Genomic DNA, 26,224 nt, shown 5'->3' on the forward strand with positions numbered 1-26,224 from the left:
TTATGCTCAACAATATGGCTATGGCCCAATCTATGTTTCAATGATGCCTAAGCTTAAGGGACCAATAAACCAAATTTTGACACGTCCATGGCAGCCAGAAGATGCAGGGGAGCGGGGTGTAAGCCATACACAGTTGCTCAATTATTTCCAGTCATCGTGGGCTGATAGCTGATGGGCATCTCTGCATACTTGTGCTCACCCCTTTTGGACTTGTCCTCCAGTCTTTGGTCTATGTGGTCGGGGCGAGCCGATATTTGCTGTGTCCGAGTACTTTGGTCGTTATGATTGCATAGATAGTTAATATGTTCCGAAGAGTTTCTCTGCTATACGGCCAGCGTTGAAGACGTCTCAGTTCTTCATCGCCCGTGTTGCATCCTACAAGTCGGGCAGCACTGCTTAGTCACCCAATTAGTCATCATGCGATTGGAAGCGGGGCGCCTGCCGAAACCAGTAATGTGGACCTACGACATCCCGCCAGCTTGCAACAGCTCCTGAATCGTTTACCACTTCCATCGATCTCGATTGGAAAGCGCCGACACAATCGTAGTCGCGTGGTGGACCGTCTCAATCGGCCGCTGGTTTTTCCGTCGCCAGTTTTTTGTTTCCGGTCTCCCTTGGCCGCGCACCTGCCGGGCTCTCCTTTCTTTCCACTTCTAAGCTTGATCTGGCCTTTCTCACCCAGGTGTAATGCTTCTCGCGAATCTCGGACTCTCCAACACTCTGTCACCATGGATATTCTTCGGGTAATGCGCTACCCCATGAGATTGCACGGCCACTGCTTGCTCACTCTGTTGCTTTTGCCTATTGCTGACCGTCTCTGCAGTGCCTCGCCCGGTTCCTCGACCGGCCCAGCTTCCCATGGAAGCGACTCATCATGGGCTTCTCGGTCGGTCAATATCTCTTCGAAGGCTTCCTTTCCTTCCGCCAGTACCAGTACCTCAAGGCGCCCGCAGCTCCCAAAGTGCTCCAACACGAGGTCTCGCAGGAGGTGTTTGACAAAAGCCAGGCGTACGGCCGGGCCAAGGCTAAGTTTGGCTTCTACGACGGCATCTGGAACCAGATGCAAAACCTGGCTTTTTTCCAGTTTGATCTCCTGCCGAAGCTCTGGTCCTGGTCTGGCAAGCTGCTGCTGCGCTGGGCGCCAGTGGCTTTCAGCGGCGAGATATCGCACTCCATCGTCTTTGTTCTCTCGACCATTCTGCTCAACCAAATCCTGTCGCTGCCCAGCTCCGTCTACCACACCTTTGTGCTCGAAGCCAAGTTTGGCTTCAACAAGCAGACGCCCCAGCTCTTCATCACAGACCTAATCAAGACACAGCTGCTCACCTTCACCATGGTGCCGCCCATTCTGGCTGCCTTCACGGCCATCGTTCGGCGCTCGGGCGACGGATTCTTCTACTACCTCTGGCTCTTCGGTGCCGGCCTGCAGGTGTTCATGATTACCATCTACCCCATCGTCATCCTGCCGCTGTTCAATAAGCTGTCGCCGCTGGAGGAGGGCCAGCTCAAGACCGATGTCGAGGACCTGGCCAAGAAGCTGACGTTCCCCCTGCACGAGCTCTATGTCATCGACGGCAGCCGCCGCAGCGCCCACAGCAACGCCTACTTTTTCGGCCTTCCCTGGAAGAAGCACATTGTCATCTACGACACGCTGATCGCGAAGAGCGAGACTCAGGAGGTCGTCGCCGTGCTGGCCCACGAGCTGGGCCATTGGAGCCTCGGCCACACCACCCGACTGTTTGCAATTTCCCAGGTAAGAGGCCAAGGCTTCTAACCAGATGTAACAAAACTAACGCTGCCAGGCTCACTTCTTCTACATCTTTGCCCTCTTTTCCGTCTTCATCAACAACAAGAGCCTGTACGCCGACTTTGGCTTTTTTAACGAGCGGCCCATGATCATCGGCTTCCTGCTGTTCTCGGACGCGCTGGCACCTATGGACATGGTTATCAAGCTACTGATGAACGTCCTGAGCCGGCGCTACGAGTTCCAGGCAGACGCGTTCGCGCGGGGTCTGGGCTATTCGGAAGACCTGGCACGCTCGCTGATCAAGCTGCAGATCCAGAACCTAAGCACCATGGATGCCGACTGGATGTACGCCAACTACCACTTTTCGCACCCCATCCTGACAGAGCGGCTCAAGGCAATTGACTGGCATCCGACGGGGAAAATCGTGAGCGAGGAGGCGACCAAGGAGGCGACCAAGGAGGACGCTTCGACGGCAAAGGCAACAGGCCGCGATGAGCTGTAAGGGAGATCGGTATATCATGAAGAGTGGCAGCCTTGATGGCTGCTTGACATATCTTACTATATCGTAATGCATGCCACACGTAAATAACGGTAGGAGACGCCTGTAATTTTCAGTTGCAGCTCACTGTAAAGCCCAGAGCTTAGGTGGTGTTTGTGCCACCGGGAATTCGACTCCCCACTTTTCACACACCAATCAGACGAGCCGAATCGACAGCTCGGAAACGTTGCGGAATGGAAAAAAACTCTCGATCAGTCAATCGAGACGAGCGAGGAGACGGCACAGCACGCGACCGTGGCCGACCATTGTTCTTGACTCACAAGTGCGCTTACGAAAGGGCCTTCTCCTGAGAACGTACAATATAGGGTCGGAGCCCAATTTGCCGTCATGAACGTCTCGCTTGCGCGGCCAACCGTCTTTGGCGCGACCATGCGCTTGACAGCCTCGATGGCCAACCCCTTCCTCTCGTCCTCCTCTCCCACAGCCGGCATTCTCGCCCAGAGACTACCGCTGGCAGGTGCTTCCAGAAGCGCAGCGCAGAGCCAGATGCGGTAGGTCTTCTGTCTGCCGTCTCTCGCCGTCCGGTATTATCTGCCACTACTCCTTGCTGATGCTGTCACTCTTCTTCAAAGGTCCTTTTCCGTGCTGCCACAGTTGCGGCCTACAATGATGTCTGGCTATGCTGTCTTCCGGCTGGCATCAGCACCGTCTGCCCTCACGCCATTTTCCCCCTCCGCCTCTTCCTCCGTCTCGGCCACCCTCGACCTCGTCGCCCCCACCTCCATCTCCCGGCACCCAGCACTCGCCGGCTTTGGCAGCCAGCTCCGTTGTGGTCCGCGCGCAACAATGGAGCGGACCAGCCGGCTGATCCAGAAGCGGCGTCATGGCTTCTTGAGCCGCATCCGCACCAAGAACGGCCGCAAGACGCTGCAGCGTCGGCGAGCCAAGGGCCGCAAGCGGCTGTCCTACTGAAGAAGTCTGGGACATGTGTACGATTGGCTCTATACAAAATTATATATACACTCAAGATTACTGCCCTATGGCACACTTCACATTACGGATATACATGCAACTCAATTTCCTGTGTGCCCAATTCTATGGCCCGCTCAACCCGCTCACGCACTCGAGCGTGTCGGTGTAGCAGGCCGTGTACAGCTTGTCGCTGGCCTCGCCCAGCCAGATGGTGTAGCGCGCGGGACTGCTGCCGCTGTTGGGCAGGCCGGCCAGGACCCAATTCTGCTGGGTGACATCCCACACGCTAAGGTCCTTGCGCGTGAGCTGCAGCTCCAGCGTTGACGAGGCGCCGGGGGCCAGCGAGGCCGTCTTGGCAAAATCACGCAGCTGGACGACGGGGGTGTCGTAGACGCTGTTGGCGGGAAACTGGATGTAGGCCTGGACGACAGCACGGCCAGACAGCGCTGAGGAGACGTTGTCGTTGGTGACCTTGACTGAGAGCGAGAAGGCGACGTCAAACAGGGCCGGGTTGCCTCCCTGGGCACCTCCTGAAGCCGGGCCGGCCGTCTGGTTGTTGGAGTAGCCAGCCGGGTAGGGGTAGATGGCCGAGGCCGTTCCAGCGGCAGCCTTGACGCCGACAGCAGCGGCGGCGGTAGCTTCGGACGAGTTCAGCCACGGGTATAGGTAGCGCCAGATGGTTGAGAAGCCCGACGGCGTGACGGCCTCGGAAGCGGCAGGGATGGAGGTGCTATAAGAGGGCGTGGTGCCTTTGGCCGGCCGAGAGGCGGGCAGCACGGTAGTCAGGGCAGTGCCGACGGCGATGCTGGCAGCCGACAGAGTGAAGTTGGCATAGCTGAGGCCGTGGCCGAAGGCGTAGCGAGCGGAGATGTTGTTCTTCTGGAGGTAGCGGTAGTCGATGTAGAGACCCTCGGAGAAGGTGTCCTGAGGCTGGCCAAGGGCGAAGCCAGTGAGCTTAGTCAGGCTGGACGGGTAGTCGTCCTCGGCGTAAGTGATGGAGTAGGGCAGGTGGCCACTGGGCGAGACGACGCCGTAGAGGATGTCGGCGAGCGAGGCACCGGCTTCCTGGCCGGGCAGATGGGCGAAGAGCACCGACTTGACGGCGGGCAGGTCGATCCAGGGCTCGAGCACGAGCGGGCCGACAGTGTGGGCGACGACGACGACGTGGCTGTAGACGGCAGCGACGGCCTTGACGAGGGCATCGCCATTGTGCCAGGCAGCCAGGCCAGAGCTGTCGCGATCGCCATGGTTGCCCTCGACCGTGTAGGAGTTCTCGCCGGCGTCGGAGCTGAGGAAGACGACAGCGACGTCGTTGGGGCCAGGGTTCTTGGCGGCCGACGGGAAGCTGTCGGTGTTGTAAAAGGTCACGTTGGCGGCGGTGCGGTTGCGCAGGGCCGTGATGGGATCGTCAAAGTAGGGGTAGTTGACCGTTCCAGAGCCCCAGCCCATGCCGAGTGTGCCGGTGTTGCAGTCGCGGTCGGTGCAGGCGTTGGCGCCGGCAGAGTTGACAGCAGCGTCGGTGCCGAAGACGGCCAACGGCCGCGACAGTGCCAGCGGCAGCAGACCGCCATCGTTCTTGAGCATCGTGATGGCATCCGTGGCCACCTGGCGGGCCACAGTGGCGTGGTCAGCCTGCACGTCGACGTACTGGTTGACGATGCCGCTGGGCGAGAAGACCGAGCCCGGGTACAGCAGGCCGGTGGCGTCGGCCGTGTTGGAGGAGAAGTTGGGTTCCGGAAAGCTGTCGTCCTGGCCCATCTGGTACCAGGTGGCAACGATGCGCGTGGCCATGTCGTTGATACGGTCCATGGGCAAGGAGCCGTTGAGGGCGGCGCGCGACATCTCGTACATCCAGTAGCTGGTACCCAGCAGCGGGATCATGGTGTCGCCGGGCATGGCCATGTCGAGGCCGGCCAAAGCGGACGGCACGCCGGATACCTGAGCAAGCCTGAGAGGTGTGAGAAATTGGCCATGTTTGAGATGAGGTGGATGAGAGGATGGGATATGGCGAGCAACAATAGGGAAGGAACGAAGCTTGGAACGGGAAGGAACGTACCAGTCGGACATGACAAATCCTTGGAAGCCCAATTCGTCCTTCAGCAGGCCGTTGATCAGGTAGCTGTTCTGCGAGCAGGCAGATCCGTTGACATGATTGTACGCAGCCATGATGGAGCCGACGCCAGAGCGGACGGTCTCGGCAAACGGCCAGAGGTAGAGTTCATGCAACGTGCGGTCGTCTGATTTTGGTAAGAATAAGACCAAGAGAAAGAGGCCAAAAACAGAACAAAGCAAAAACACAAAACACAACAAAACTTACCAATGTTGGCGCTGTAGCCCGGCATGACGACATTGTCCATGCGGTACATCTCCTGCTCATAGCCGATGAGATGCTTGGCCGTGGCGATGACGCCCTGCGACTGCACGCCCTGGACGGTGAGGCCGCCAGCGATGGCCTGGAGCACGGGGTCGGCGCCAAAGGACTCCCAGCTGCGGCCGCCCTTGGGCTTGCGGCCGAGCGGTCCGATGGTCGGGCCCAGATAGACGCCGGCGCCTTTGCCGCGGAACTCCTGGCCGAGGGCGCGACCGCGGGCAAGCATCAGGTCCTTGTCCCAGGTGGCGGCCGTCGTGATGCCGGCCGGAAAGGCGGTGACATTGTCGGTGCTGCGCACACCGAGAGCGCTGTCCTGCAGACAGATCTGCGGGAAGCCGAGCCGCGGAGCGCTGCCGGTGTTGCCGACGCAGGGCCCCATGTAGAAGCCCGAGCCAGACGTGATGTTGGCCTTCTCGGCCAGCGTCATCTGTGCCACCAGCGCTTGTGCTTTGGCGTAGCTGGCCGTCCAGTCTGCGTCGGCTGTCCAGCCGCCATGCGGCGCCGGATAGTACGGAGCCGCCACAAAGCCCGCCGGCACTGCGTCCCGTTTTCCGTGAAGCGCCGCGGCCGTGACCGTTGCCGGTGCCCAGGCCGCAACGGCCGCCACGAGCAGGCTGCTGCTGGCGTGCATTGTCGGGGAAGAAAGCGAGGGAGAGCGAGAGCGAGAGCGAGAGGGAGATGTTGGAGGAGTTGCTGCTGGTCCCGTTGAAGACCGATTGGCTGTCGGAATGCTACAAGCTGTCAGCGACGAAACGCTGGACTGGATCACATTCGAGGCAGCGAAGCTGGCAAGACAGACTCATATACTCCGTACTATGTACGATCTAGCAATTTTTACACCGGCTGGTCGTCTAGACCTTGGCTAAGCATACATTCAAGGCGGCATGGCGATGGTCTCTCCGGACGGTAGCATCAGGGCCAGAGTGGAGATGGAGGGTTCCCGATATGCAAGACACAGCCAGGAAATAATCAAACAGAATGAGCAGCAATGCATGCAAGTCGCAAAAGGGGTGGGAGGGTGGATGCGCCACGCACAAATAGCGCTGCATCCTTGTCTTGACGAGGACGGAAGGTTGCATTGACCATCCTGATATAGGCGACATGGGTGGACAATCGGCCGAATCTCAGGAGAAAGAAGGTGGAGGTAGGACGAAGATGAGTACGATACGGAGTACTATGTATCTAGAATACTCCATAGATAGTCAGGGGATTTACGGAGCATTGGGTGTTGGTTCTTTGTCGTGCTCGCGATGAGTTTGTTACGGTTGTAGGGTAGTACATAGTATGTCGCAAGATCTCGACCACCGATGTTCGACTCGTGGAATGTACGCGCATCTTATCGGTAATTAAGGTGGACGGGATATTATGGTATACGGAGTAGTAGCAGCCTCTTTAGGCAGCTTCTTTCGAAAAAGCGCTAACAATTAGCGCGAACTAGCCCTGTCCGGGGTAACATTCTGCAGCCTGAAGTAGCAGTTCTCATCTTATTGCCCATTTAAGCTTGCAATATTGATGTCGATCGGCAGTCTGAGAGTTCCTCGTGAACTTACTCCACAGACACATGCGCTATCGACGTAGCTATACGAAGTATGGAATACTCCGTACCATCATGCATTAGGCGTAAATCCAACGACGTCCGCGCCGTCTTCAAGCCAAAGCACCACGGCTATTCTGACCGTCCAATCTTGACCCGCGTGACCTCCAGCGTGTCCGTGTCCACTAGCGCAATCTCAGGCGACTCGCTAAAGGACGGCACAGCCACGAGCCGCACCTCCTGGCCATCAGGACCTGAGATCAGCCGCGTACCAAACTCGGGCTGCGAGCCCGCAAAGTACACGTGTGGGCAGGCGTCCATGACAAACGGATCGTCCTCCTGGAACGGATAGCTCCCTGGGCGCGTTAGCAGAAGAGCAGTCAGAAACGGACAGGAGAGAAGAACAGCGACAACTCACACAACGTGTCTGGAGCTGTCGGTGCACAGCAGCGCCACCGGCACGTGGCCTCCATCATGCCCAGCCGGTCGCTGCTCTGCACGTATCGCTGCATGTCGTCCAGGGTCTGGCCGCTGGTCCCGAGGATGCGCCAGCCGGCCACCTCGCCCTCCCACGGGTTCGTCACCGCATCCAGCGAGCCCGGTTCGGCCGCCGTCTCGTTGGCGGTCGAAAAGGCACGCGCCTGCGGAAACATGGCCGCGTGCACGGGCTGCTGCGGGATGCTCGCGTTGGACGGGTCGTCGGGACCGGGCATCAGTGTTACCGGCATCGATGGCAGCAGCTGGGCCAGAAACTCGTCCAACATCGCGCTCGGCACTGGGTCGTAGGTGCTGCTGTCGTAGCCGTACTTTTTCGTCGGCTGCCGCTCGCCGGCCGCTGCTGCCACTGGCGCCGCCACGATCGAGTTGCCCGCCACGATCAACCGGCTAATGCGTGCAGCCGCACGCTGTGATGCTGGTGACAACGCCTCGCCTAGGAGATACTCTAGCAGCAGGGCTGTCTCGACCGCAGCTGCACCATGGGGTCCCGAAAAACGCAGGCCCGACACGATGGCAATCTTGTTGCCGCTGCTGCTGCTGCTGCGCTGTGTCTGCTTGTGGTCTGTGTGTCCGTCGTCGTCCATGTCCAAATCGTCATCATCGTCCTCCTCCTCGACCTTGACTCGCTTTGTAGGCGGCTGCTTCTCGGCTTCGTCGCCCGTCGGTGGTCCCGAGAGCTCCCAGCGGGCCGGCTGGGGCGGCAGGTCGGGAAACACAATGTCCAGCACCTCCAGCTCGCCGTTCTCGTTCTCCGTGCCCATGACAGCAGCGATACAGCCCGTGACCAGCAGCACGGAACGCAACGCCTTGCCCACCAGCCGGATGCGGCCCGACTCGTCCTCCAGCATGACGGAGACGCTGCCACGGCCCTCGGCCAGCAGGTCATCGTCACCGTCCTCGGGTATATACTTTTTGACATCGGGTGGGAGTGATAGAAGCCTCTGGGCCGTCAGATGTGAGCAAGGAGAGAGAAAAGAATACAGGAAAAATATAAAAACTCACGTCCTTCGACACATCATCTAAAATGCTAGGCTTGAACGGCATGTCCATGTAGACCGTCCCGGCAACCCAGCAGAACTCGCCCTGGCGCACATCAAGCACGCGGTCGACCTGCTTTGGCGGCTCGCCGGCCACGATGACATCGCCAAAAGCCTCGACCGCCACCTTCTCGACCGCCGGCTTGATCTTGGCCAGCCGCAGAAAGTACATGTCGCCAAACTGCTGCTGGTACGGGCGGTCGGACGCGAGGCGGAACCGTTGTAGCGACCGGTAGGCCGACTGGGAGCGATCGGGCAGATCATTGCTGTCGTCGCTGTGTGTTGTGTTAGAACAGAAAAGAACAGAAACTCAGCTGTACGTACAACGGCTTCGACAGCAGGCGGTTGGCTTCTTCCAGGGTGACCATCTCGCATCGCACTGCTCGGAATTGGCATAGGCGCAGACGAAATCAAGAAGAAGCACCACATGGCAGTGCGCGTTAGAGGGGAAACGCGCCCTGCCAGCGCGCTCGACTGGATTTCCTACTGGGCGAGCTGTGATTCGCCAGCTGACAAGTGGGGCAAGGCTGGTCCGTCCTGATGCAAGGCTGAAGACTAAGCGGCTGATAAGATAACAATTTTTTTATTCTGCCATTTTTTTTACAAGAAAAACGAAGAGCCCAGACGCAAAAAAACGCTGTTTCAGTTGGAACAGCAGAGACGAGATCCGACCGCCACGACAGCGCACCGACACCCGCTCCCACACTCTGCACGAACATTCGAGCCAATGGCCGCCTCGCTGGACCAGGCGCCCGAGATGGCGCAGGTCAAGGTGGTGTTTACGACGACGGACGAGAACATTCAGCTTCCAGAATCCAAGCGCCAGCTAATCGTGCCAGCAGGTGAGTTTCTTCTGCGCATATCCATTCTGTCCATGGCCGCCGTCTCGGCCCGGCTGTCCTGCGTCTTCTAATATCCTTGTTCCCTCTCCGACTTCAGACATCCGCCGCTATGGTCTCTCCCGCATCCTCAACTCCGAGTCTATGCTCGCGACCGAGCGTCCGATCCCGCTCGACTTCCTCGTTGACGGTGCCTTTTTGCGCTCGACCCTGGCCGACTATCTGCGCGACAGCGGTCTCTCGGGCGAAACCACGGTGACCCTGCAGTATGTGCGCAGCCTAATCCCGCCGGCCTTTGAGGCCAGCTTCCAACACGACGACTGGGTCAGTGCGGTCGACGTGGCTCCCGGTCGCTTGCTCTCGGGCTCCTACGACGGTCTGCTGCGCCTCTGGAACACCTCGGGCCACGTCACCGCCGTCTCGCCCGATGCAGCCCACGGCGGCCACACAGCCGGCATCAAGGCTGCTCGCTTTGTCACGTCCTCTCAGATCGCCTCCGCCGGCATCGACCGCACCGTCCGGATATGGAAGGCTCCCGTGCTCGAGAACGATGCCGTGGATGCGATGGACACCGATACCGAGACCATCCAGCTGCTGCGGCCCACCCTGGAGCTGTATGGCCATAAGGCTAGCGTCGATGCCGTGGCCACCGACAGCACCGCCCGCCGCGTCCTTACCGCCTCGGCCGATGGCCAGATCGGCGTCTGGACCACCAGCAAGGCCTCGGCTCCGGCTGCCCCCGAGTCTCTCTTGCCCGGGGCAGCTGCTGCTGCTGCCAAGCGCCGCAAAGTTGCCTCCTCGGCTCCCGACGTCCCGCGCCGTGGTCCCCTCGCTCTCATCGCCGCCCACAAGGGCCAGCCAGCCACTGCTGTCGCGTTTGACCCGCGCGATCGCACCGTCGCCTACTCGGCCGGCCAGGACGGCGCTGTCGCCACGCTCGATCTCACCACCGGCCAAGTTGTCGCCACCGTCGCCACGTCTCACGCCTTGCTCTCTCTCTGCGCCGTCGGCAGCTCTTCTGCCAGCGGCATCGCCACCACCACCTCCAGCTCATCTCCCCTGCTCGCCGTCGGCAATGCTGCCCGCAATATCGTCCTCGTCGATCCCCGCGAGTCCGTCGCCACGACTGCCGTCATGACCCTCCGCGGTCACGTCAACAAGGTCGTCGCTCTCGCTGCTGCTCCCGACAACAGCTACTCTCTTGTCTCCGCTTCGCACGACGGCACTTGCCGCATCTGGGACCTTCGCAGCAGTCGCCGCGGCCTCCAGGACGGCGACGACGACAGCCAGCAGCCTGGCCTCGGCGCTGGACCTGCTGTCAGCGAGGCCGTCTACGTCATCGACCGTGAGGGCCGCGAGGGCAAGGCCCGTCCGCTCGCCGGCGAGGGCGTCAAAGTCTTCGATCTCGTCTGGGACAAGACCTGGGGCATCGTCAGCGGCGGCGAGGACAAGCGCGTGCAGATCAACCGTGGCCGCGACATCGTCGCCCAGGAGGCATAGTGCACGGCTGCAGAGGTTCGAGAAAAAAGACAGGCTGATACTCCGTATTTCTATCGGTATGAAAAGTGGGACAGGGATTTGTCATATATCATAGAGCTCGTTTTCCAAATTGGTTGTTTCTACAGATTCCGGCAAGATGGCTTTAGATGTTGAAAAGCTCGTAGGCTTGTTGAACCAGGTCGAAACCCAGGGCAGTGCATACTTTCTGATCGCCGTTAGACCCCGGATGTCTGGTCGGTGGCTCTTGCAGCAGCAGCAATCGTAGCAGTAGAAGCCGAGAGCGAAGTCGTCGTGCCGCTGCTGACATCAGCACTCTTTCCCTTGCCGTGGAAATAGCCAAAACCACACGTCTTGGCCAGCTGGCGGTACCGCAGCATCACCACGCCGACCGGCAGCTGCCCCAGCAGCTCCTCCCGCAGCCGCGCCCGGTCGTACGGCAGGTCCTCATGCCGCACCGCATCCAGGATATAACTCACCACCGTCGCCGTCAGCAGCGGAGGCTCACGCAGGAGACTGGCCACGGCCACCGGGTCGAGCGTCTCGTCTCTATGCCAAAGGTGGTATGCGCGCAGCGACGACGGCCGCGTCCGCAACTTCGCGTCCTCCTCTGCACGCGATCGATACTGCGCCAGCCACTCGTCTGCCGCATCGATCCGGGCGTCTCTTGGTCGTGACGTTTTCGGTGCAGGGGTCCGACGCTGTTTCCTCGGTGTCGACGTCGGCGTCGACAAAGCCGTCTTTGCTCGCCGCGGCGTAGCAGCACTGGACTGCCGCTGCACAATTGCATCGACACCATCTTCCCTGCCGCCTGGCCGGATGGAAGTCACCCCATCGGCCAGTCGGATCGGCAGGTCCAGCTCAGCAAAGGCTGGTCGCGGTGGTGTCGGCCGCAGCTTCAGCCGCTCCCTCTCAAGCACCGAGAAAATCTGCACGGCCGCATACGCGTCCGAAGCCGAATCTGTGCCTCTTGTCAGCCAGAAAACACATCGACTCCACCTCGGCCAGATCTCCTACCACTCACAGATTATCTGCTCCGTGTTCAGCGGCTTGGACCAGTCACCCGATCGCACATCCGCGCCCTTGAACATGGGTAGTCGCAGATGCTCCTGTACCTGCACTGCCAGCGGCACCAGCCTCCTGTTGACCAGCTGCACGTCACCCGTTCGCGAGTACCGCACCAGCTTGTGCAAGTGGCTCAGCTCAATCATCCCGCGCGTGTCAATATTCAGGTGGTTGCGCAATCGCGTCGCATCGCCCTTGATGCACACGCCCGTCTTGATCGTCTTCGCGTCCTCGAGGATCCGCCGCAGCGTCGGCGCCACCAGGCTGTTTATGTCGTTATCCAGAAATTCGCCCCCCCTCTCACGCACCGGGTACAGCGATAGGTGGAACAGTCCGATCCGGCTGGGGCTGGCCAGCTGCACCAGGCACACGTTCCGTCGTGGGCCATGCCACCGCATCGCGTTCATCATCCACTCCAGGTCGAAGCCCAGCAGAGGTTCACCCTCAAAGTACTCCCGGCACACCCGCTCCGTCGTGTGTAGGCTCTTGCAGTAGTGCACCTTGACCGGCAGTCCGCTCTCTATGTGCCGATACATTGCATACGACCAGAACGACTCCGTGCTGTCCGGCTCTGCCTCCTTGGCCGCTCGGAACACCTCCAGCGGCATCTTGTACGCGAGCGTCGTCACCGGCGGCCGTGCTGCGTCGTCGTCGCTGCCCTCCTCATGTTCCTCCGCAGCTTTCTTTCCTGCTCTGTTTCGCTCCACTTTTGGCACTTCGCCCATGTTTGTCTTCGCTGCATCGTCGGTACTGCTCTGAGCAGTCTCCGTTGCGGTCTCGAGGTGGTCTTCCATTTGCACGTATCTCGCAGCTTCTCTGTGGAAGAACCTTTCCGTCGTACGCCCAGAATGGACAGACGTACAGAGTTTCGGTCTTGCAGGCGAACTAAACGGTGGGCTCACTCTGTGGCCGACGGCTCCAGCTTCGATTTCGAGCCCGGTTTCTGTGGCAGAGCTAAACAAAATGCCCGTATCTGGATTCCATACTCGCATCTTCGCGGCTATCGTTGACGAGGCGTGTTCAAATACCAGTGACGGCTTAGCCACCAGCGACGGTTGGGCCAGCCGTTTTGTGGCCATTCTTCCAGAGCAGTAACGTTGTGGAAAACCGCGGCATCCGGATGGCCTATCTTGACTGTCAGCCACCTTCTGCGGGAGGACAGCATGCTTCCGGAAAAACTGAAGCAAAAAGACGTACCAGATAGACAATTGACCGCTCCGAGTGCAGCCTGCCATAGAATGCACAGATGGTTGACAAACGACGACGCGCGCAGGCATGAGGGAAGCAGCACTGTTGTAGGCTATGGATTTTGCGGTGGTAATATGTCAAAAGACCGCTCCATACTTTCCCATATATAAGTATCGCTTGCAAGGGAAACAAGGGAAGCAAAGGCTTCACATCGTAGCCTTAGAAAGACGATTGTATGCCTATTTCAGGGGTCTGTTATTGCGCAGCGCGAGTGGAGAAATTGATCTTCAGCTGCTGAGTGAATATATCCGAATATGCACTTAAGCAGACCCAGCCCTTGGCTTTCGAGTAGTACCGTTCGATCATGTTGAAAGTAGAAAAGCCCGTTCCATCAAATTATTATGAATATGTATGCTAAGGGATTTCTGTGTTTATCTTCTGTGTTTGCTGATCCATCATGTTGCTCAGCTCGTTCTTCACCGGTCCACCACACATGGGCTCAAGGCGTTGTCGTTGTACGGAGTAGCGGGGGAACAGATGTGGGCCCGCTTTTTTTAGGCTGTAGAGGAAGGTTGAAATTCACGAGGAAGAATGAGCTGGAACATATCTTGCTGTTTGAGAAGACCTTCGCCCTCGAGCAGCGCACATCTATACACGTGAGGTGCTCTATATGCGCGCTTGATCTATACAACTGTCGCCCCCCACTTCAGTCTTTTCGCGCATACTTGTCTCAAAACGCCCACAACGCCGAATATGGCCTCACAACTCCTTCCCCTCGGTATGTGAGATCGCAAGGAGAACAACGGGAGACAAATATCGGGGAAAGGACCGTGCACTTGCTGACGTTTTATTCTCAGAGCTTATCGACAAATGTGTCGGGTCCAGGATATGGGTCATCATGAAGGGCGAGCGAGGTAAGCTGGGAAAGAGATGGGGCGGATAAGATTCGCGATGTTCGCCTCTTCCGTTCACCAAACTGATTGTCGGCTTCCCTCGGTCTAGAGTTCAGCGGTACTCTGGTAGGCTTTGACGACTACGTCAGTAAGTATCTTTCCGAATCATCTTCCATGCCAAATGATGTTCTCAAGCTAACAGCCTACAGACATGGTGCTGGAAGAAGTGACCGAGTTGTATGTTGTACTGCGATACTGCCTGCGTCATGTTCTGCTGCTGACCCGTGATATTGTAGTGACTACTCTGGTGGCCAAACCAAGATGTCCAAGATCTTGCTCAACGGCAACAACATATGCATGGTACGTACGCGACCCGCAAAGACAAGAGACGTCTGGCTAACTAGATCGCAGCTTATTCCAGGCGGAGAGGGACCAGTATGACATTCGATGCAGGATGGTGATGACAGGCAATGGACGTGAAAATCGGATCGGGGCTCTGAAACATGAGTCGGAGCAGGAACGCTCAGAGGAGGACAAATGGGACAGGAGTTTCCGTGATTGTATTTGTCTTTTCTTATGTATTTGGTTCAACACGAAACAGATATCAAGTAGCCGATTTCCCACAACGCCCTCCAGTACTGTAGCAACGTCCTTTTTAGGTTCCCAAAGGACTTTTCTCAATTTTTAATCTTCCCATTCGTGATCCCGAAACGCCATACGCAGACACCTGCTTACAACCAGCAGCAAAGAATCGAAAGACATGCTAGAAACCGCCCTGCTGCTGTTGCTGCTGCTCGCCAGCCGTCGCCATACGCCGCAACTCATACTCGCGCGTAAACTCCCGACTCAAATGTCCCAGCGTTGCCACCAGCTGTTTGCACACCTCCACCAACACTTCCTTGGGTGTCACCGTACCGTCCGTCTGGACACGGAGCAGAACCTCGGCCACATTAGGGTGGGCCACTGTGACGGCAGGTGTCAGCCGGGGTGGCAAAGAGATAAACGTCTGCAACAGGTCAGGGCAAATACCTACCCTTGTATCCAGCCATCAGAATCTTGGGATGCATCTTCAAGTGCTCGGCCAGGAGGTTTCCCAATGTATGGTCCTCTTTCAACATTAGGAAATCCGATGTGTTGGCCATTCCTACGGTCGGTGGTCAGTCCTGAATGTACCCCGTGCCCATACGCTTCTGGCTTGGACAGGAAGCTGTGGCCTTACCGGTGAACGGCGTCTCGGTGATCTTCTTCTCGCCATCACCGAGAATGAACAGCTCGAATCTACGGGGTAGATTTGAACCTTTGTCAGCAACGCAAGAAAAACCAACCACAATAGGGCACTGTTTCCTCCCGCCAGAGCCGCCCAACCTCTGCTGCACGTTCTTATGGCGGTTGTTCGCCATGCTTCTTTTCTCTCTTTTGGGAAGGGGATCATATACTGTCGTCAAGTAGGAATGATGCAGATGGGACATAGCCATTGCCTTCGGCCAAAAAGATGGCGGAACGCGACGAGACACACGCGAATGGGGATGCGCGTGTTTGGCAGGCTTGTAGAGGAAGGAGCGTACTGCGCGCCTTCCCTCGACACACCCATCGCGTCTTTCCAGTTTGTCCGCAGAGGCGCCGTCACCAGCCGGCGTCACTTGACCGGCTGCCTGCATCACTGCGATCGGGCCGAGTTCACAAAAGCAGGCCGCCATGACGGCAACGCTGTCATCTTCAATTCTGGCGCTCTCAGTGCTTCAGAGGCAGGGTGGCAAACCACTTCAGTCCAGCCTCACTCACCTGTCCGGGGCGTTCATGATTTCGCTGTCTTTCTGGTGATGCCACTCTACGGTCTATTAGGAGAGGAGAGGGAGGTGCACGTCGAAGGCGAGTAGAAGGATGGCGAGAGCTGTTCTGAGCGCGAAGAGAGCGATAAAGGGGATCCAAAAGAATTGAAGTGAGAAATGCGGTGGCTGCATTCAGAGGTCCCCGCTTTTATTTTGGCTCTCGCGTCGTGGTTAACTTACTGTATTGATGTGCCATCAAACTCCGAAGAATCTCTCTGCTCGTAGTCATCAACGCCAACAGTTTGTGCGCTCGGATACGAAAGCCTATTAAGAATAGCAACGAGATCTATGGAAACAAATGGCTGTCGAGCCTGATGCATTGATTACGACAAGTCGCTGATGCGCGGAAACCCCTCTAGCCAAAATAAAATAAAACCCACAGTCCCAGTTCACACTTCAAGACAGCAAGGTACTCTCATCTCCGTCCAATCTCTGCATTCTCTGAGCAAACTGAAGAACAAATAGAAAATCACACAAAAATGAAGACAATACGGCACAAAATCGAGACTATCCCACAGCCCAAGGGCTAGTTCCTCTTGCTGTCGCAGTAACCTGGCAGAGCCGGTCCCGTTGCCTTGGCCCAGCTCATAATGGTCAGGCTGGTGGTGTAGACCATAGCGACGAGCCCAAAGATGCACAGGGCGATGTCGCTGGCCTTCCACAACCTGCTGCGGGCCACACCCCGGTAGTGAAGCAGGGGCTATGTTGTCAGTACAGGAGAAAGGAATCGGAAATGGGATGGGACTTACCGGGTAGATATAGACCAGCGGGATACAGGCGAAGTTGCCGACGAGGGCGACAAATTTGTCGAGGTTGTCGGCGCCGCCCCAAGCGATGCCGGCGCAGATGGCGACGACCAGGAAGCGGAAGCCGTTCTTCTGCCACTTGATGTAGGGGTTGTACTTGCCGCTGCGCGTAAACAGGCCGTTCTCCGTGATCCGGATGGCGGGGAAGATCTGCAACGGCGTGGACAGCAGAATGGCCAACGAGTAGAGGAACTGCACCCCGTTGACAAGGTGGTTGTCCTGCGGCAGGTTGAGCAGCACGACCGTCTCGGTCTTGGAGCCGTAGGCGGCGTAGGACACGGCGCCCATGACGACAAAGATGGTGGTGATGATGACCATGACGGCCAAGAGCACACGCGGGAACTTTTCCGGGTGGCGCATGGACTCCTGGATGGGGATGATGAGTCCGATGCCCTCAAAGGTGAAGATGGCAGTCCCGATGAAGAGGGTCCAGTCGACAGGGTTGAAGAGGGTGATGTCGGCAAGGCCGAAACGCTCGAGCGTGAGGATATCATAATAAAAGAGGTAGGCGAGGCCGATGACGATAAAGGCGTCGGCCACGAGGGCGGTGAAGCCGAGCTTGCTGATGTCGCGCAGCAGCGAGAAAGGCCAGAAGATGACCATCTGCATGAGAATGAGATACTTAATGGGGATCAAGGTCTCGCACTTGGTGACGGCCAGGATGACAGCCTGCAAATTCTCGGACGTGAAGACGATGTAGGCGGCCACGAAGCCGATCTGGCTGAAGACGATGGAGCCGAGGATCATGTAGCGCAGCCAGCGGCCGTAGAGGATGCCGCCAATGTCGCCAAAGGAGCCAGACACGCGCAGCCGCGTGGTGACCAGCAGCACGAAGCAGTAGTAGCTCAGCGCGGCCACGAACAGCAGCACCAGGTTGCTGAACAGCATGCCGCCGTTGAGGTAGGCCCGCGGTAAGAAAAGCACGCCCGTGCCGACAAACGACTTGAGCAGCACGGCCGCCGCGTTCATCGGACTGGCGTTGCCACTACCGCCCCTCGTCTTGCGTCGACGGCGACGCCGCGACGGCGTGAGCACCGTGCTGTCCTCGAGCAGCTCGTCGTCGCTGCCCGCGTCACTGCCGCTGCTACTACCCATGTCACTGTCCCAGGCCGGCCCGCCATCCTCGCCAGAGGAGCCGTCTTCGCCAGAGGAAAAGTATTCGCCCGGCTTGAGCACCTCGTCGTCCTCCTCCAACTCCTCGCCGGCAAAGTGACCGTACACCGAAAGGAACTCGAGGAAGCTCGCGGTGAAGAGCCGGCCCTTGTGTGCTGCGCCGCCATGGTGGCGATGGCGGTGCGCGTCCGTCGCGCCGTAGCCACCCTCGCCCTCCTCCATCGCCCCGTCGCCGCTCGCCCCGTTGGTCCGCCGCAGATAGTTGCGTCGGAAGCCACCTGGCACCTTAATCGTGTTGATGTCCAACACCTCGCTCTCCGGCTCCGGTCGCGGCATGCTGAAGCTCTGGCTGCGGTTCACCCGGCTCGTCGCCTCCTCCGTCCAGCGGTAGATTGGCCGCGTGATGTCGCCACCCTGCAGCTGCAGACTTGAGAACTCTTCGTCGTCGATGGCAGACGCCCCGACGCCGGTGAGGTCACCGTCGGTGCCGTACTCTGCCATCCCTGCTGCCACTGCGGCATCTTCAGCCCCTGCTGCCTGTTTTCCCTTGCCCTCGCTCGGCCTGTCTGACATGCTGGCCGCGTCCGACCGCAGGACCAGGTGTCGTCGCACAATCTCCGGATCCTCATAAGCACCTGCTGTCGTGGCATAACGAGGTCTCGACTCGAAGGAACCGTAGTTCGTCGGCGTCAGCCCGGCACCAGAGCCCAGACCGATAGTGCCGGTGAGCGGTGTGCTGCTGAGTGCTCTCGTCGATGCTGCTGCAGGCGAGGCGGTCCTGACCGGCGGCGTGCCCAATCTCGGGGGGGAGCCACCGCCCGAATTCGCCAGGGCGGCTGCGAGGGCAGACACTCCGGGCCCGACGGCAACGGAGCTGGACGGATTGCCACCCGCAAGTGGCGTCAGTGCCCCGGACGGCGACCACCGGCCAGATCCACGACGGCCATTTGGAGTTGCCAAGGGCGACGAGCCCAGCGGTTGGACCTGCGATGCAAGTCGTGCGGTGGTGTCAGAGCGTGGGACAGATGTGCCGAGCGATCGAGCGCGAAAGGAAGCTGGAGAGGTGGACAGCAGCTGGGCGGCAGCCGCGGCTCGTGGAGAGGGGTTCGAGGCTGGAGAGTTCCGACCGTTTGTAGACATGGTGACTGGGAGGAGGATGGAGAGGATGGAGAGGAAATGTAGATCGTAGTCGCGGTCGACGATTGCTGAGAGATCACCAGACAGTTAACACCGCATATCTCTCCGTTCATATAGGCGGAAGGCGTTTCGGGCGGGCCGGGATGGCGCTGACGAGATCCTCGCTTTTCTCTTTTCGCTCTCGCTTTGCTTTTTCTGTCCCTTATCGCGGCAAGGTCGAGCTGCTGGTGAGAAACCTTAAGGACAAGGTGTCCAATGCAAGTAGATGAGCTTCTGTATCCAAGATGAATTCAATGAGGAAAGGAAAAAGAAAAGAAAGAAAAAAGACAGGCAAAAGACAGAAAGGAAAGCTCTGTTCTGCCAATCGAGTGATGGTCGGATGTAGCAGGTGGACGAAAACAACAAAAGCGTTCTGTTTGGTTAGTGCCGCCTAATCAGCCCCCATGTGCCCAAAGCTATCACGACTGGGCCGCCTAACACAATACGAGCAGGTGACTGGAGCCCATTTTTACAGCGCCTCTGCACCCGTACATATGCAGTCCCCCCGCATTGTCATTGGCCGCGGCCCTGAAAGTGTGGGGGTCTCGGCATAGCCCTAATGGCCTAGAACGGAAAGCAGCGTCGGATATCGTCGTCTGCGAGCACTTGTTCGCGACGTCGTATCTCACAATGTCCATTCCACCACCTTCAGAGTGGGGTGGTAAGTACTTTTTCTATATACAAACGACCACCGACAAGTCCAACTTCATTCTCTGCGCGATTCAGACTCCAATGCTGCCTTCAAGCGATACACACTGGGCGTCGACACCAGGACGCCACGGGAAGGCTGAAACCTCAGCCGCACGCTTTCCTGACGTCCCTGCATCGAATGAAGCCTGTAGCTGAACTTTTGCACGCGCGGGCTACAAGTGAGGCCTTTTAGACTTGCCACAAGCCACGTTTATCGCCCTAGGTCTGTTGGGACGGACTTCAGGCGTGCAAACTCGGGCAAGTAGGTTACACATAACCAATTACCCGTCATTTGCTGCTGCTAGATGCCTCGAAGAATGGGTCGGCGAATTGGAGAAGCCAGGATAGAGGATAGAGGACACAGCAGATGCGAGGCTGACCTAGCTAGAACAGAGTATCGCCCCACTAATATTGAGACCCAACTGGGAGGCGGCGAGACACCCGTTCAGTCGTACCGGTACTGGAGAAGTGAAACCGCCCGTTAAAAGGAGCTACTGCGAAAAGTCTTTCTCTGCCACAGTGCTTATCCCAAAAGTGCACACTACTTGTAACATGTCGACGTAGGCACGATATCTGATCGCTTTCCAGGCCAAGTGGATGCCGGAGAGCAACTCCGATTAACTGCACGCCCAATCTGACTGTAATTTAGACAAGTCGTGCCATTTCGCAATTCTCATCGGTCACGCAGCATTGCCCAGTGAATTCAGATATCAGCAGTGTGGGGGGAGCCAAAAGCATAGATTCGCCTGTTCCCGTGCCACAACCAGTGGGGCAACAAATGACGGTGAGCTTGAGCTGTATCTGGACGTATCTCATAGAGTAGAGATATCTTACAACGGCAGTCGCAGCCCGACGAGATACAGCCCATCGCCCCTTCCGCCAGGGTGCGTCGGCCGTGCTCGTCGTGGAAGCAGGCGCGCACTAAAAGACGCGATAGGATTGGCCGTCTGAAACAACAAAATCGCCATGTCTTGTTGATACTCTCCCTTTGCCCGATCGAAACACTTGGTACGTCTCCACTGCGATAGATGGAGGGTCAAGCCACGGCCGGACGTCTGACAGGTCGTGCGTCATTGGCAAGAAAGAAAAACCTGGCATTCGGACATCTGGAAACCTGGAACGAGAGACAGCTCACTATCGCTTATCCCGTCTAATTGTGACAGCTGCATCTGGTTGGTTGCATTGGCGTGTTGCCAGGTCCCCATAAGTGCCGGCGGCTACTGCGATATGACAGGGGCCAAGAGCGAGCGATAGCAGACGAGATCGAGGACGGACAGTTTTCCGTCAGCTGCAACGACCTCTTCCGACCGTTTTGTTCGGACGTTGCTGGCATTGACAATGGAGCGAGATCGTCTCCTGGTGCGAGAGCGAGAGCGCGACCGTGACCGTGACCATGACCATGGCGCCAGCAAGAAGCACAAGTTGGGTGTCGTCTCGGGCGTTTACGTGCCCGTCTGCCTCAGCATCCTCAGTATCCTCATGTTCCTCCGCTTTGGCCTCATCCTCGGCCAGGTCGGCCTGTTGGGCATGCTCGGACTGCTGGGACTGTCGTACCTCGTCGACTTTATCACCACGCTCTCGCTGTCGGCCGTGGCCTCCAATGGCGAGGTCAAGGGCGGCGGCACCTACTACCTGATCTCGCGCTCGCTCGGACCCGAGTTTGGCGGTTCCATCGGCCTGCTTTTCTACCTCTCGCAGGTGCTGAACACGGCCCTCAATGTTGTCGGTCTGATCGACTGCATCTACCTCAGCTTCGGGCCCAGTCTGCCCCACGGCTACTGGGTCGGCTACCTCTCCCAGACGGCCGTCCTCGTCGGCTGCACGCTGCTGTGCTTCGCCGGCAGCGGCCTCTTTGCCAAGGCCAGCAACGGCCTCCTCGCCATTCTCACTCTCGCTACTCTCAGCATCCCCATCTCGGCTCTCTTCCACGTCCCCTTTGCCGACCCTGTGCGCGGCATCGAGTTTACTGGCCTCCGTCTGGCCACACTGCGGTCCAACCTGCTGCCTCACGCCGGCGACGGCCATTCCTTTGCCGGCCTGACGACTTTCCGCGAATTCTTCGGCATCCTCTTCCCCGCCACCTCCGGCATCTTCGCAGGCGCCTCCATGTCTGGCGACCTGCGCAACCCCAGCAAGTCTATCCCTGTCGGCACGCTCTGGGCCATGCTATCGACCTTTGTCGTCTACCTCCTTGTCATCCTTTCCCTGGCCGCCAGCACCACCCATGACTCCCTCCTCTTCCAGCCCAACATCATCCAGGAGACGAGCATCTGGGCTCCCCTCATCGTCGCCGGCGAGTGTGCCGTCACTTTCTTCTCTGCCCTCATGGGTCTCATCGCCGCCTCCAAGCTGATGCAGGCCCTCGGCCGCGACAAGCTCTTGCCCGGCCTCGCCGTCTTCTCCTGGGGCACCAAGAAGACCGACGAGCCGCTGCTGGCCCTGATGGTCACCTATGCTATCGCCCAGTTTGCGCTCTTTGCCGACCTCAACCAGATCGCCACCTTCATTTCTATGGGCTACATGGTCACCTTCTTCGTCATGAACCTGGCCTGCTTCCTGCTCAAAATCGGCTCCGCCCCCAATTTCCGGCCTGCCTTCAAGTTCTTCAGCTGGCAGACTGCCTTTTTCGGGAGTCTCACGTCGGCCGGTGCCATGTTTTTCATCGACGCCACCTATGCCACGTCTGCCGTTATCCTGCTAGTCGTGCTTTTCCTGCTGATCCATTACCTGAGCCCGCCCAAACGCTGGGGTGACGTGTCGCAGAACCTGATCTACCACCAGGTCCGCAAGTACCTGCTTCGTCTGAGGCCTGAGCATATCAAATTCTGGCGCCCCCAGATAATCCTGCTGATCAACAATCCGCGGCGGCAGACCCGTCTCATCCAGTTTTGCAACTCCATGAAGAAGGGCTCGCTGTACATTCTGGGCCACGCCATTGTGACCGACGACTTTGACACCGGCGTTTATGAGGCGAAGCTCCAGCATGCCATGTGGAACGAGTATATTAGCGAGTACTCGAGGATCAAGGCCTTTGTCCAGCTGACCATGTCGCCGTCTATCACCTGGGGCGTGCGGAACCTGATCCTGTCGAGCGGCCTCGGTGGCATGCGCCCAAACATTGCCGTGTTGGGCTTCTACAATTTGGATGAGCTAAGGGCTACGCAGCCCTTTGTGCCAATGCCCTGGCTTCCCATTCCGTCATTTGGCGCGGCAACGGCCACCCCGAGCCCAGATCCAGAGTCTCGTCCGGCAGCTGGAAATGTTGGCGTGCCACGGCGGCGGCGGCGGGGAGACACTACATCGCGGATCCTCGAGGGAATTCTCCCGACAGACGTAATCAAGACCGAGGGCATGATGAAGGTGACCGAGTACGCGACCATCCTGGAAGACCTGGCCCTTCGCCACCGTATCAATGTGGCCGTAGCCAAGGGCTTCCACACCCTGGAAACACCGCGACCTGACAGCAGCAAGACGAAAAAGTACATTGATCTGTGGCCCATCCAGATGTCAGCAGAGCTGGAAGCCGATGGAAAGAGCGTGTTGACCACAAACTTTGACACATGTAAGTCAGGCATCTGCTAAATACACAGAAACTGTGCCCGGCTGACATGACGACTCGCTAGACACCCTCATTCTGCAGCTGGGCTACATACTTCATTCGGTTCCGGCCTGGAAGCAGGTGTACAACATACGTGTCATGGTGTTTGTCGAGTATGAAAGCGAAGTGGACGAAGAGCGCGGCAGGTTGGAAGCGCTTCTCGAGAAGCTCCGAATCAGCGCCGAAGTTCACGTCTTCTGGCTGGCAAGCGGTGATCTCACGACCTACGAGACCATCATCCATGGCCGCTCCTCCGACCCATCGGCTGAACGGCTCGTGGACGCCGTGCTGAAAGACGATCCGTGGTGGGACGACATGAGACGGACACGTGGCAAGGCTTCTTCCAGCTCCCCTTCGGCGGCAGACGGCACGCCCAGCTGCCGAGACAAAGTCACGCCGCGGATACGAAGGCCCAGCATGGTACATATCGAGGAACTACAGAAGCACAGCACGGTCTCGACGCTGGCTCGGCTGGGTCTCAGCATGGGTTACCGCACGCAAAACCTCGGCAGCAAAATTAGCGCGCGTTCGGAATACGGGGATGTCATCGAGGACAACAGCAGCACCATGGACATGGACCCAGGCAACGATTCTTCGACAGACCAGAGCGACTTGGACCCGGACTTTAACGATTCCGAGAGTGCTGCGAGCGAAGGCGATCTGGACGCGACAGACGGAACGGGTGCAGCCCGCCGGAAGAGCCATTGGGACACGATCCTCCGGCGGTCGACTCTGCGGGGGAAGAAGATGGACGATAAGCGGAAGTCGCCAATGTCCAACTCGTCCTCGGCAGACCAGACGCCGCCATCAGTAACTCCACCCGGAAGGAACTACGGCACAATGTCGACAACATCTCTGTCGTCGGCAGATGCCGCTGATCTTTGGGCCCGGCGAAGTCTGTTTCCGGGACAAGGAATGCAATGCATGTCGACCAGAAACTCTCGTGTGTCCACTAGTTTCGTGCTTCCGTGTTTCTGTATCGCTAACCGTTTTCTTCCCATACAGCGCTTTCGTCCTCCATGCGGTTCTCCAGCAGCCTTGTGCCAGAAACGAGAACTGCTAACCCAGGAGAAACCGGCCGGACGATAATGTTTGCAGAGACGGCAGGGCCAGGGCGAATGGAAGACGCAACTCTGTCGCGGACCAATTCTCGACAAAGCCGCGGGGGCCTCACAAACAAGTCAGGAGCAACAGCTGCAGGACCATCGGTGACGTTCGTCGAGCCACAGCGAGACCAGAAAAATGCACAGGCGCCTTTCCGACCGCACTTGCTGCGGCACTCGTCGACACCGATTGTGCAGCTAAACAGCGGCGACGGGGCAGGTGACGACACGCAAAACTCAGCTGCAGATGGCCCAAGCTCGGGAGATGTGCGGATCGGGATCGCGGGTTTGCTCGCCGACTACAAGACGCGACAGCGCGTGGATGGTGGAGAAGGCGGGAGCGGCGAAAACGGAAACGGCACAGAAAGCAGAGACAACGATGGTGACAGCATCAGCGGAAGCACCGGATCGAGCTACGCGACACAGAGCTTGTCGTTGTCGTTCAACGACCTGCCACGGCGCGCACAGCACCTGATCCTAAACGAGCTCATGCGGCAGCAGAGCACTGGGGCTGGCGGGAATGCAGGGGTCCTGTTCACGACGCTGCCGATCCCCGACGAGGGAACGTGTCGCAGTGAGACGGCCAGCCTGCAGTATCTGGCCGATGTGGAACTGTTGTGCCAAGGCCTGCCGCCGGTATTGATGATTCTAAGCAACAACATGACGGTGACTGTGAGCCTTTAGGGGCAAGGGGCTTTGTCTGTAGCGCATCTGCTTTAGGTCTTTTTGACAACTCTGTTGGGGAAACGGGCAAGTGCTGGGTCAAAGAAATGCATATTTTGGAAAAGCAGCAGCAACGTTTCCATGTGGCTCAGAACAAAGGGCGATGTCCATGTCTTTTCACGAGTCTCGTAGCCCCTGAATGTGCAGTACGCCGGGTTTAATTTTAGACAGGCGCCCTTGTTCGGCAGGCTGAGTGCGGTCGAGACAAAAAGGCGCGAGAAGGCGATGTTCATGGACAAGACTATTCGTGTTCACATCTTTACGACAGACGAGGATAAATAGCCAGGCTACGTGAGCGAGAGCCATATTTCGGCTGTCTTCCAGAGACTCTCATTTCCCATGAAGAACCCACTAAACCGACACAGTGAGACCGCCAACAACCCGTCTGCCGAAAAGGACAGCAGAGAAAGTGCCAGAGAGAACAGCAGCAGGGGATTTCGCAACTTTGCCCAGCGCCTACGCAGCCCGACTTCGCCCAAGCCGACGGCAACAGTCTTCCAGCGGGTCCATCATCCAGACCGGCCGCCTGTGCCCGTTCTCTCGACTGACATCCCGACCGAGGACGAGTGCCGGGTCTTGCTGAAGCAGACAGCGCGCAGTCCAGGCTTCAAGACGATCATCAAGCAGGAGGTAAGTGAGCGAAGAGCAGATCGAGAGAGAGCCGATCACAACAAGACAGCAGCTATGGAGAGCCAGAAGCAGAAGCAGCAGAAGGTGCAGCGAGCCGGAAGCGTGGTGGCTGGTCCACCAAGCAGGAAGATGTCAGTAGGGGCATCAAGAGCAACAGCACCAACATCAGCATCGGCACAGAGATCGACACGGCCGCCGACGACGAAGAGTAGTCCCACCAGTGCCATCGCTCAAGGAGCACCACGGCCGCTGCGTCGGGTCCCAAACTTGGCGAGCGTGTCGCAGGGAAGCAGCAGAAGCTCGAGGGAGGCTTCCAGCCAAGTAGCGACGGCACGTCCGTCTGTGCGAACTGCACACAGCAGCAGCAGCAGTAGCAGCAGTGCTAACTCCACCCGTCGTCAGCTGCCATCAAAAAA

General features: G+C 58.3%; 9 protein-coding genes across 9 annotated transcripts; 4 read left to right on the forward strand and 5 right to left on the reverse strand.

Annotated features, from left to right (window-relative positions):
- Positions 1-728: 728 nt before the first annotated feature.
- On the forward strand, positions 729-3,218 carry CMQ_1678 (prenyl protease ste24; the record flags this gene model as incomplete). The annotated part of the gene is made up of 5 exons (XM_014318757.1): positions 729-743; positions 824-1,753; positions 1,803-2,245; positions 2,612-2,797; positions 2,879-3,218. 5 exons carry the CDS (start codon positions 729-731, stop codon positions 3,216-3,218), a joined length of 1,914 nt encoding a protein of 637 aa, XP_014174232.1.
- Positions 3,219-3,341: 123 nt separating this feature from the next.
- Positions 3,342-6,220, reverse strand: CMQ_1473 (beta-glucosidase; the record flags this gene model as incomplete). Its single annotated transcript, XM_014318552.1, has 3 exons — positions 3,342-5,166; positions 5,275-5,337; positions 5,583-6,220. The coding sequence occupies 3 exons, from the start codon at positions 6,218-6,220 to the stop codon at positions 3,342-3,344; spliced, it is 2,526 nt and encodes an 841-aa protein (XP_014174027.1).
- A 1,035-nt stretch (positions 6,221-7,255) lies between these two features.
- On the reverse strand, positions 7,256-9,026 carry CMQ_363 (DNA polymerase delta subunit; the record flags this gene model as incomplete). Its single annotated transcript, XM_014317442.1, has 4 exons — positions 7,256-7,479; positions 7,542-8,562; positions 8,624-8,933; positions 8,983-9,026. The coding sequence occupies 4 exons, from the start codon at positions 9,024-9,026 to the stop codon at positions 7,256-7,258; spliced, it is 1,599 nt and encodes a 532-aa protein (XP_014172917.1).
- Positions 9,027-9,385: 359 nt separating this feature from the next.
- CMQ_1166 (microtubule associated protein) lies at positions 9,386-10,997 on the forward strand (the record flags this gene model as incomplete). The annotated part of the gene is made up of 2 exons (XM_014318245.1): positions 9,386-9,500; positions 9,598-10,997. 2 exons carry the CDS (start codon positions 9,386-9,388, stop codon positions 10,995-10,997), a joined length of 1,515 nt encoding a protein of 504 aa, XP_014173720.1.
- A 215-nt stretch (positions 10,998-11,212) lies between these two features.
- On the reverse strand, positions 11,213-12,853 carry CMQ_1119 (3 -5 exonuclease helicase; the record flags this gene model as incomplete). The annotated part of the gene is made up of 2 exons (XM_014318198.1): positions 11,213-11,955; positions 12,019-12,853. 2 exons carry the CDS (start codon positions 12,851-12,853, stop codon positions 11,213-11,215), a joined length of 1,578 nt encoding a protein of 525 aa, XP_014173673.1.
- A 1,147-nt stretch (positions 12,854-14,000) lies between these two features.
- On the forward strand, positions 14,001-14,581 carry CMQ_1643 (small nuclear ribonucleoprotein; the record flags this gene model as incomplete). Its single annotated transcript, XM_014318722.1, has 6 exons — positions 14,001-14,025; positions 14,105-14,161; positions 14,250-14,288; positions 14,350-14,377; positions 14,437-14,500; positions 14,552-14,581. 6 exons carry the CDS (start codon positions 14,001-14,003, stop codon positions 14,579-14,581), a joined length of 243 nt encoding a protein of 80 aa, XP_014174197.1.
- Positions 14,582-14,903: 322 nt separating this feature from the next.
- Positions 14,904-15,939, reverse strand: CMQ_1366 (DNA-directed RNA polymerase 2 subunit; the record flags this gene model as incomplete). Its single annotated transcript, XM_014318445.1, has 5 exons — positions 14,904-15,103; positions 15,174-15,284; positions 15,360-15,418; positions 15,728-15,847; positions 15,923-15,939. The coding sequence occupies 5 exons, from the start codon at positions 15,937-15,939 to the stop codon at positions 14,904-14,906; spliced, it is 507 nt and encodes a 168-aa protein (XP_014173920.1).
- Positions 15,940-16,495: 556 nt separating this feature from the next.
- Positions 16,496-19,028, reverse strand: CMQ_548 (amino acid transporter; the record flags this gene model as incomplete). The annotated part of the gene is made up of 2 exons (XM_014317627.1): positions 16,496-16,669; positions 16,719-19,028. The coding sequence occupies 2 exons, from the start codon at positions 19,026-19,028 to the stop codon at positions 16,496-16,498; spliced, it is 2,484 nt and encodes an 827-aa protein (XP_014173102.1).
- A 2,064-nt stretch (positions 19,029-21,092) lies between these two features.
- On the forward strand, positions 21,093-26,020 carry CMQ_1005 (k-cl co-transporter; the record flags this gene model as incomplete). The annotated part of the gene is made up of 5 exons (XM_014318084.1): positions 21,093-23,316; positions 23,378-24,247; positions 24,358-25,127; positions 25,461-25,808; positions 25,871-26,020. The coding sequence occupies 5 exons, from the start codon at positions 21,093-21,095 to the stop codon at positions 26,018-26,020; spliced, it is 4,362 nt and encodes a 1,453-aa protein (XP_014173559.1).
- Positions 26,021-26,224: the final 204 nt, after the last annotated feature.

This window comes from Grosmannia clavigera (genome assembly GCF_000143105.1).
Source record: "Grosmannia clavigera kw1407 unplaced genomic scaffold GCSC_140, whole genome shotgun sequence".
Lineage (NCBI taxonomy): Eukaryota > Fungi > Ascomycota > Sordariomycetes > Ophiostomatales > Ophiostomataceae > Leptographium > Leptographium clavigerum.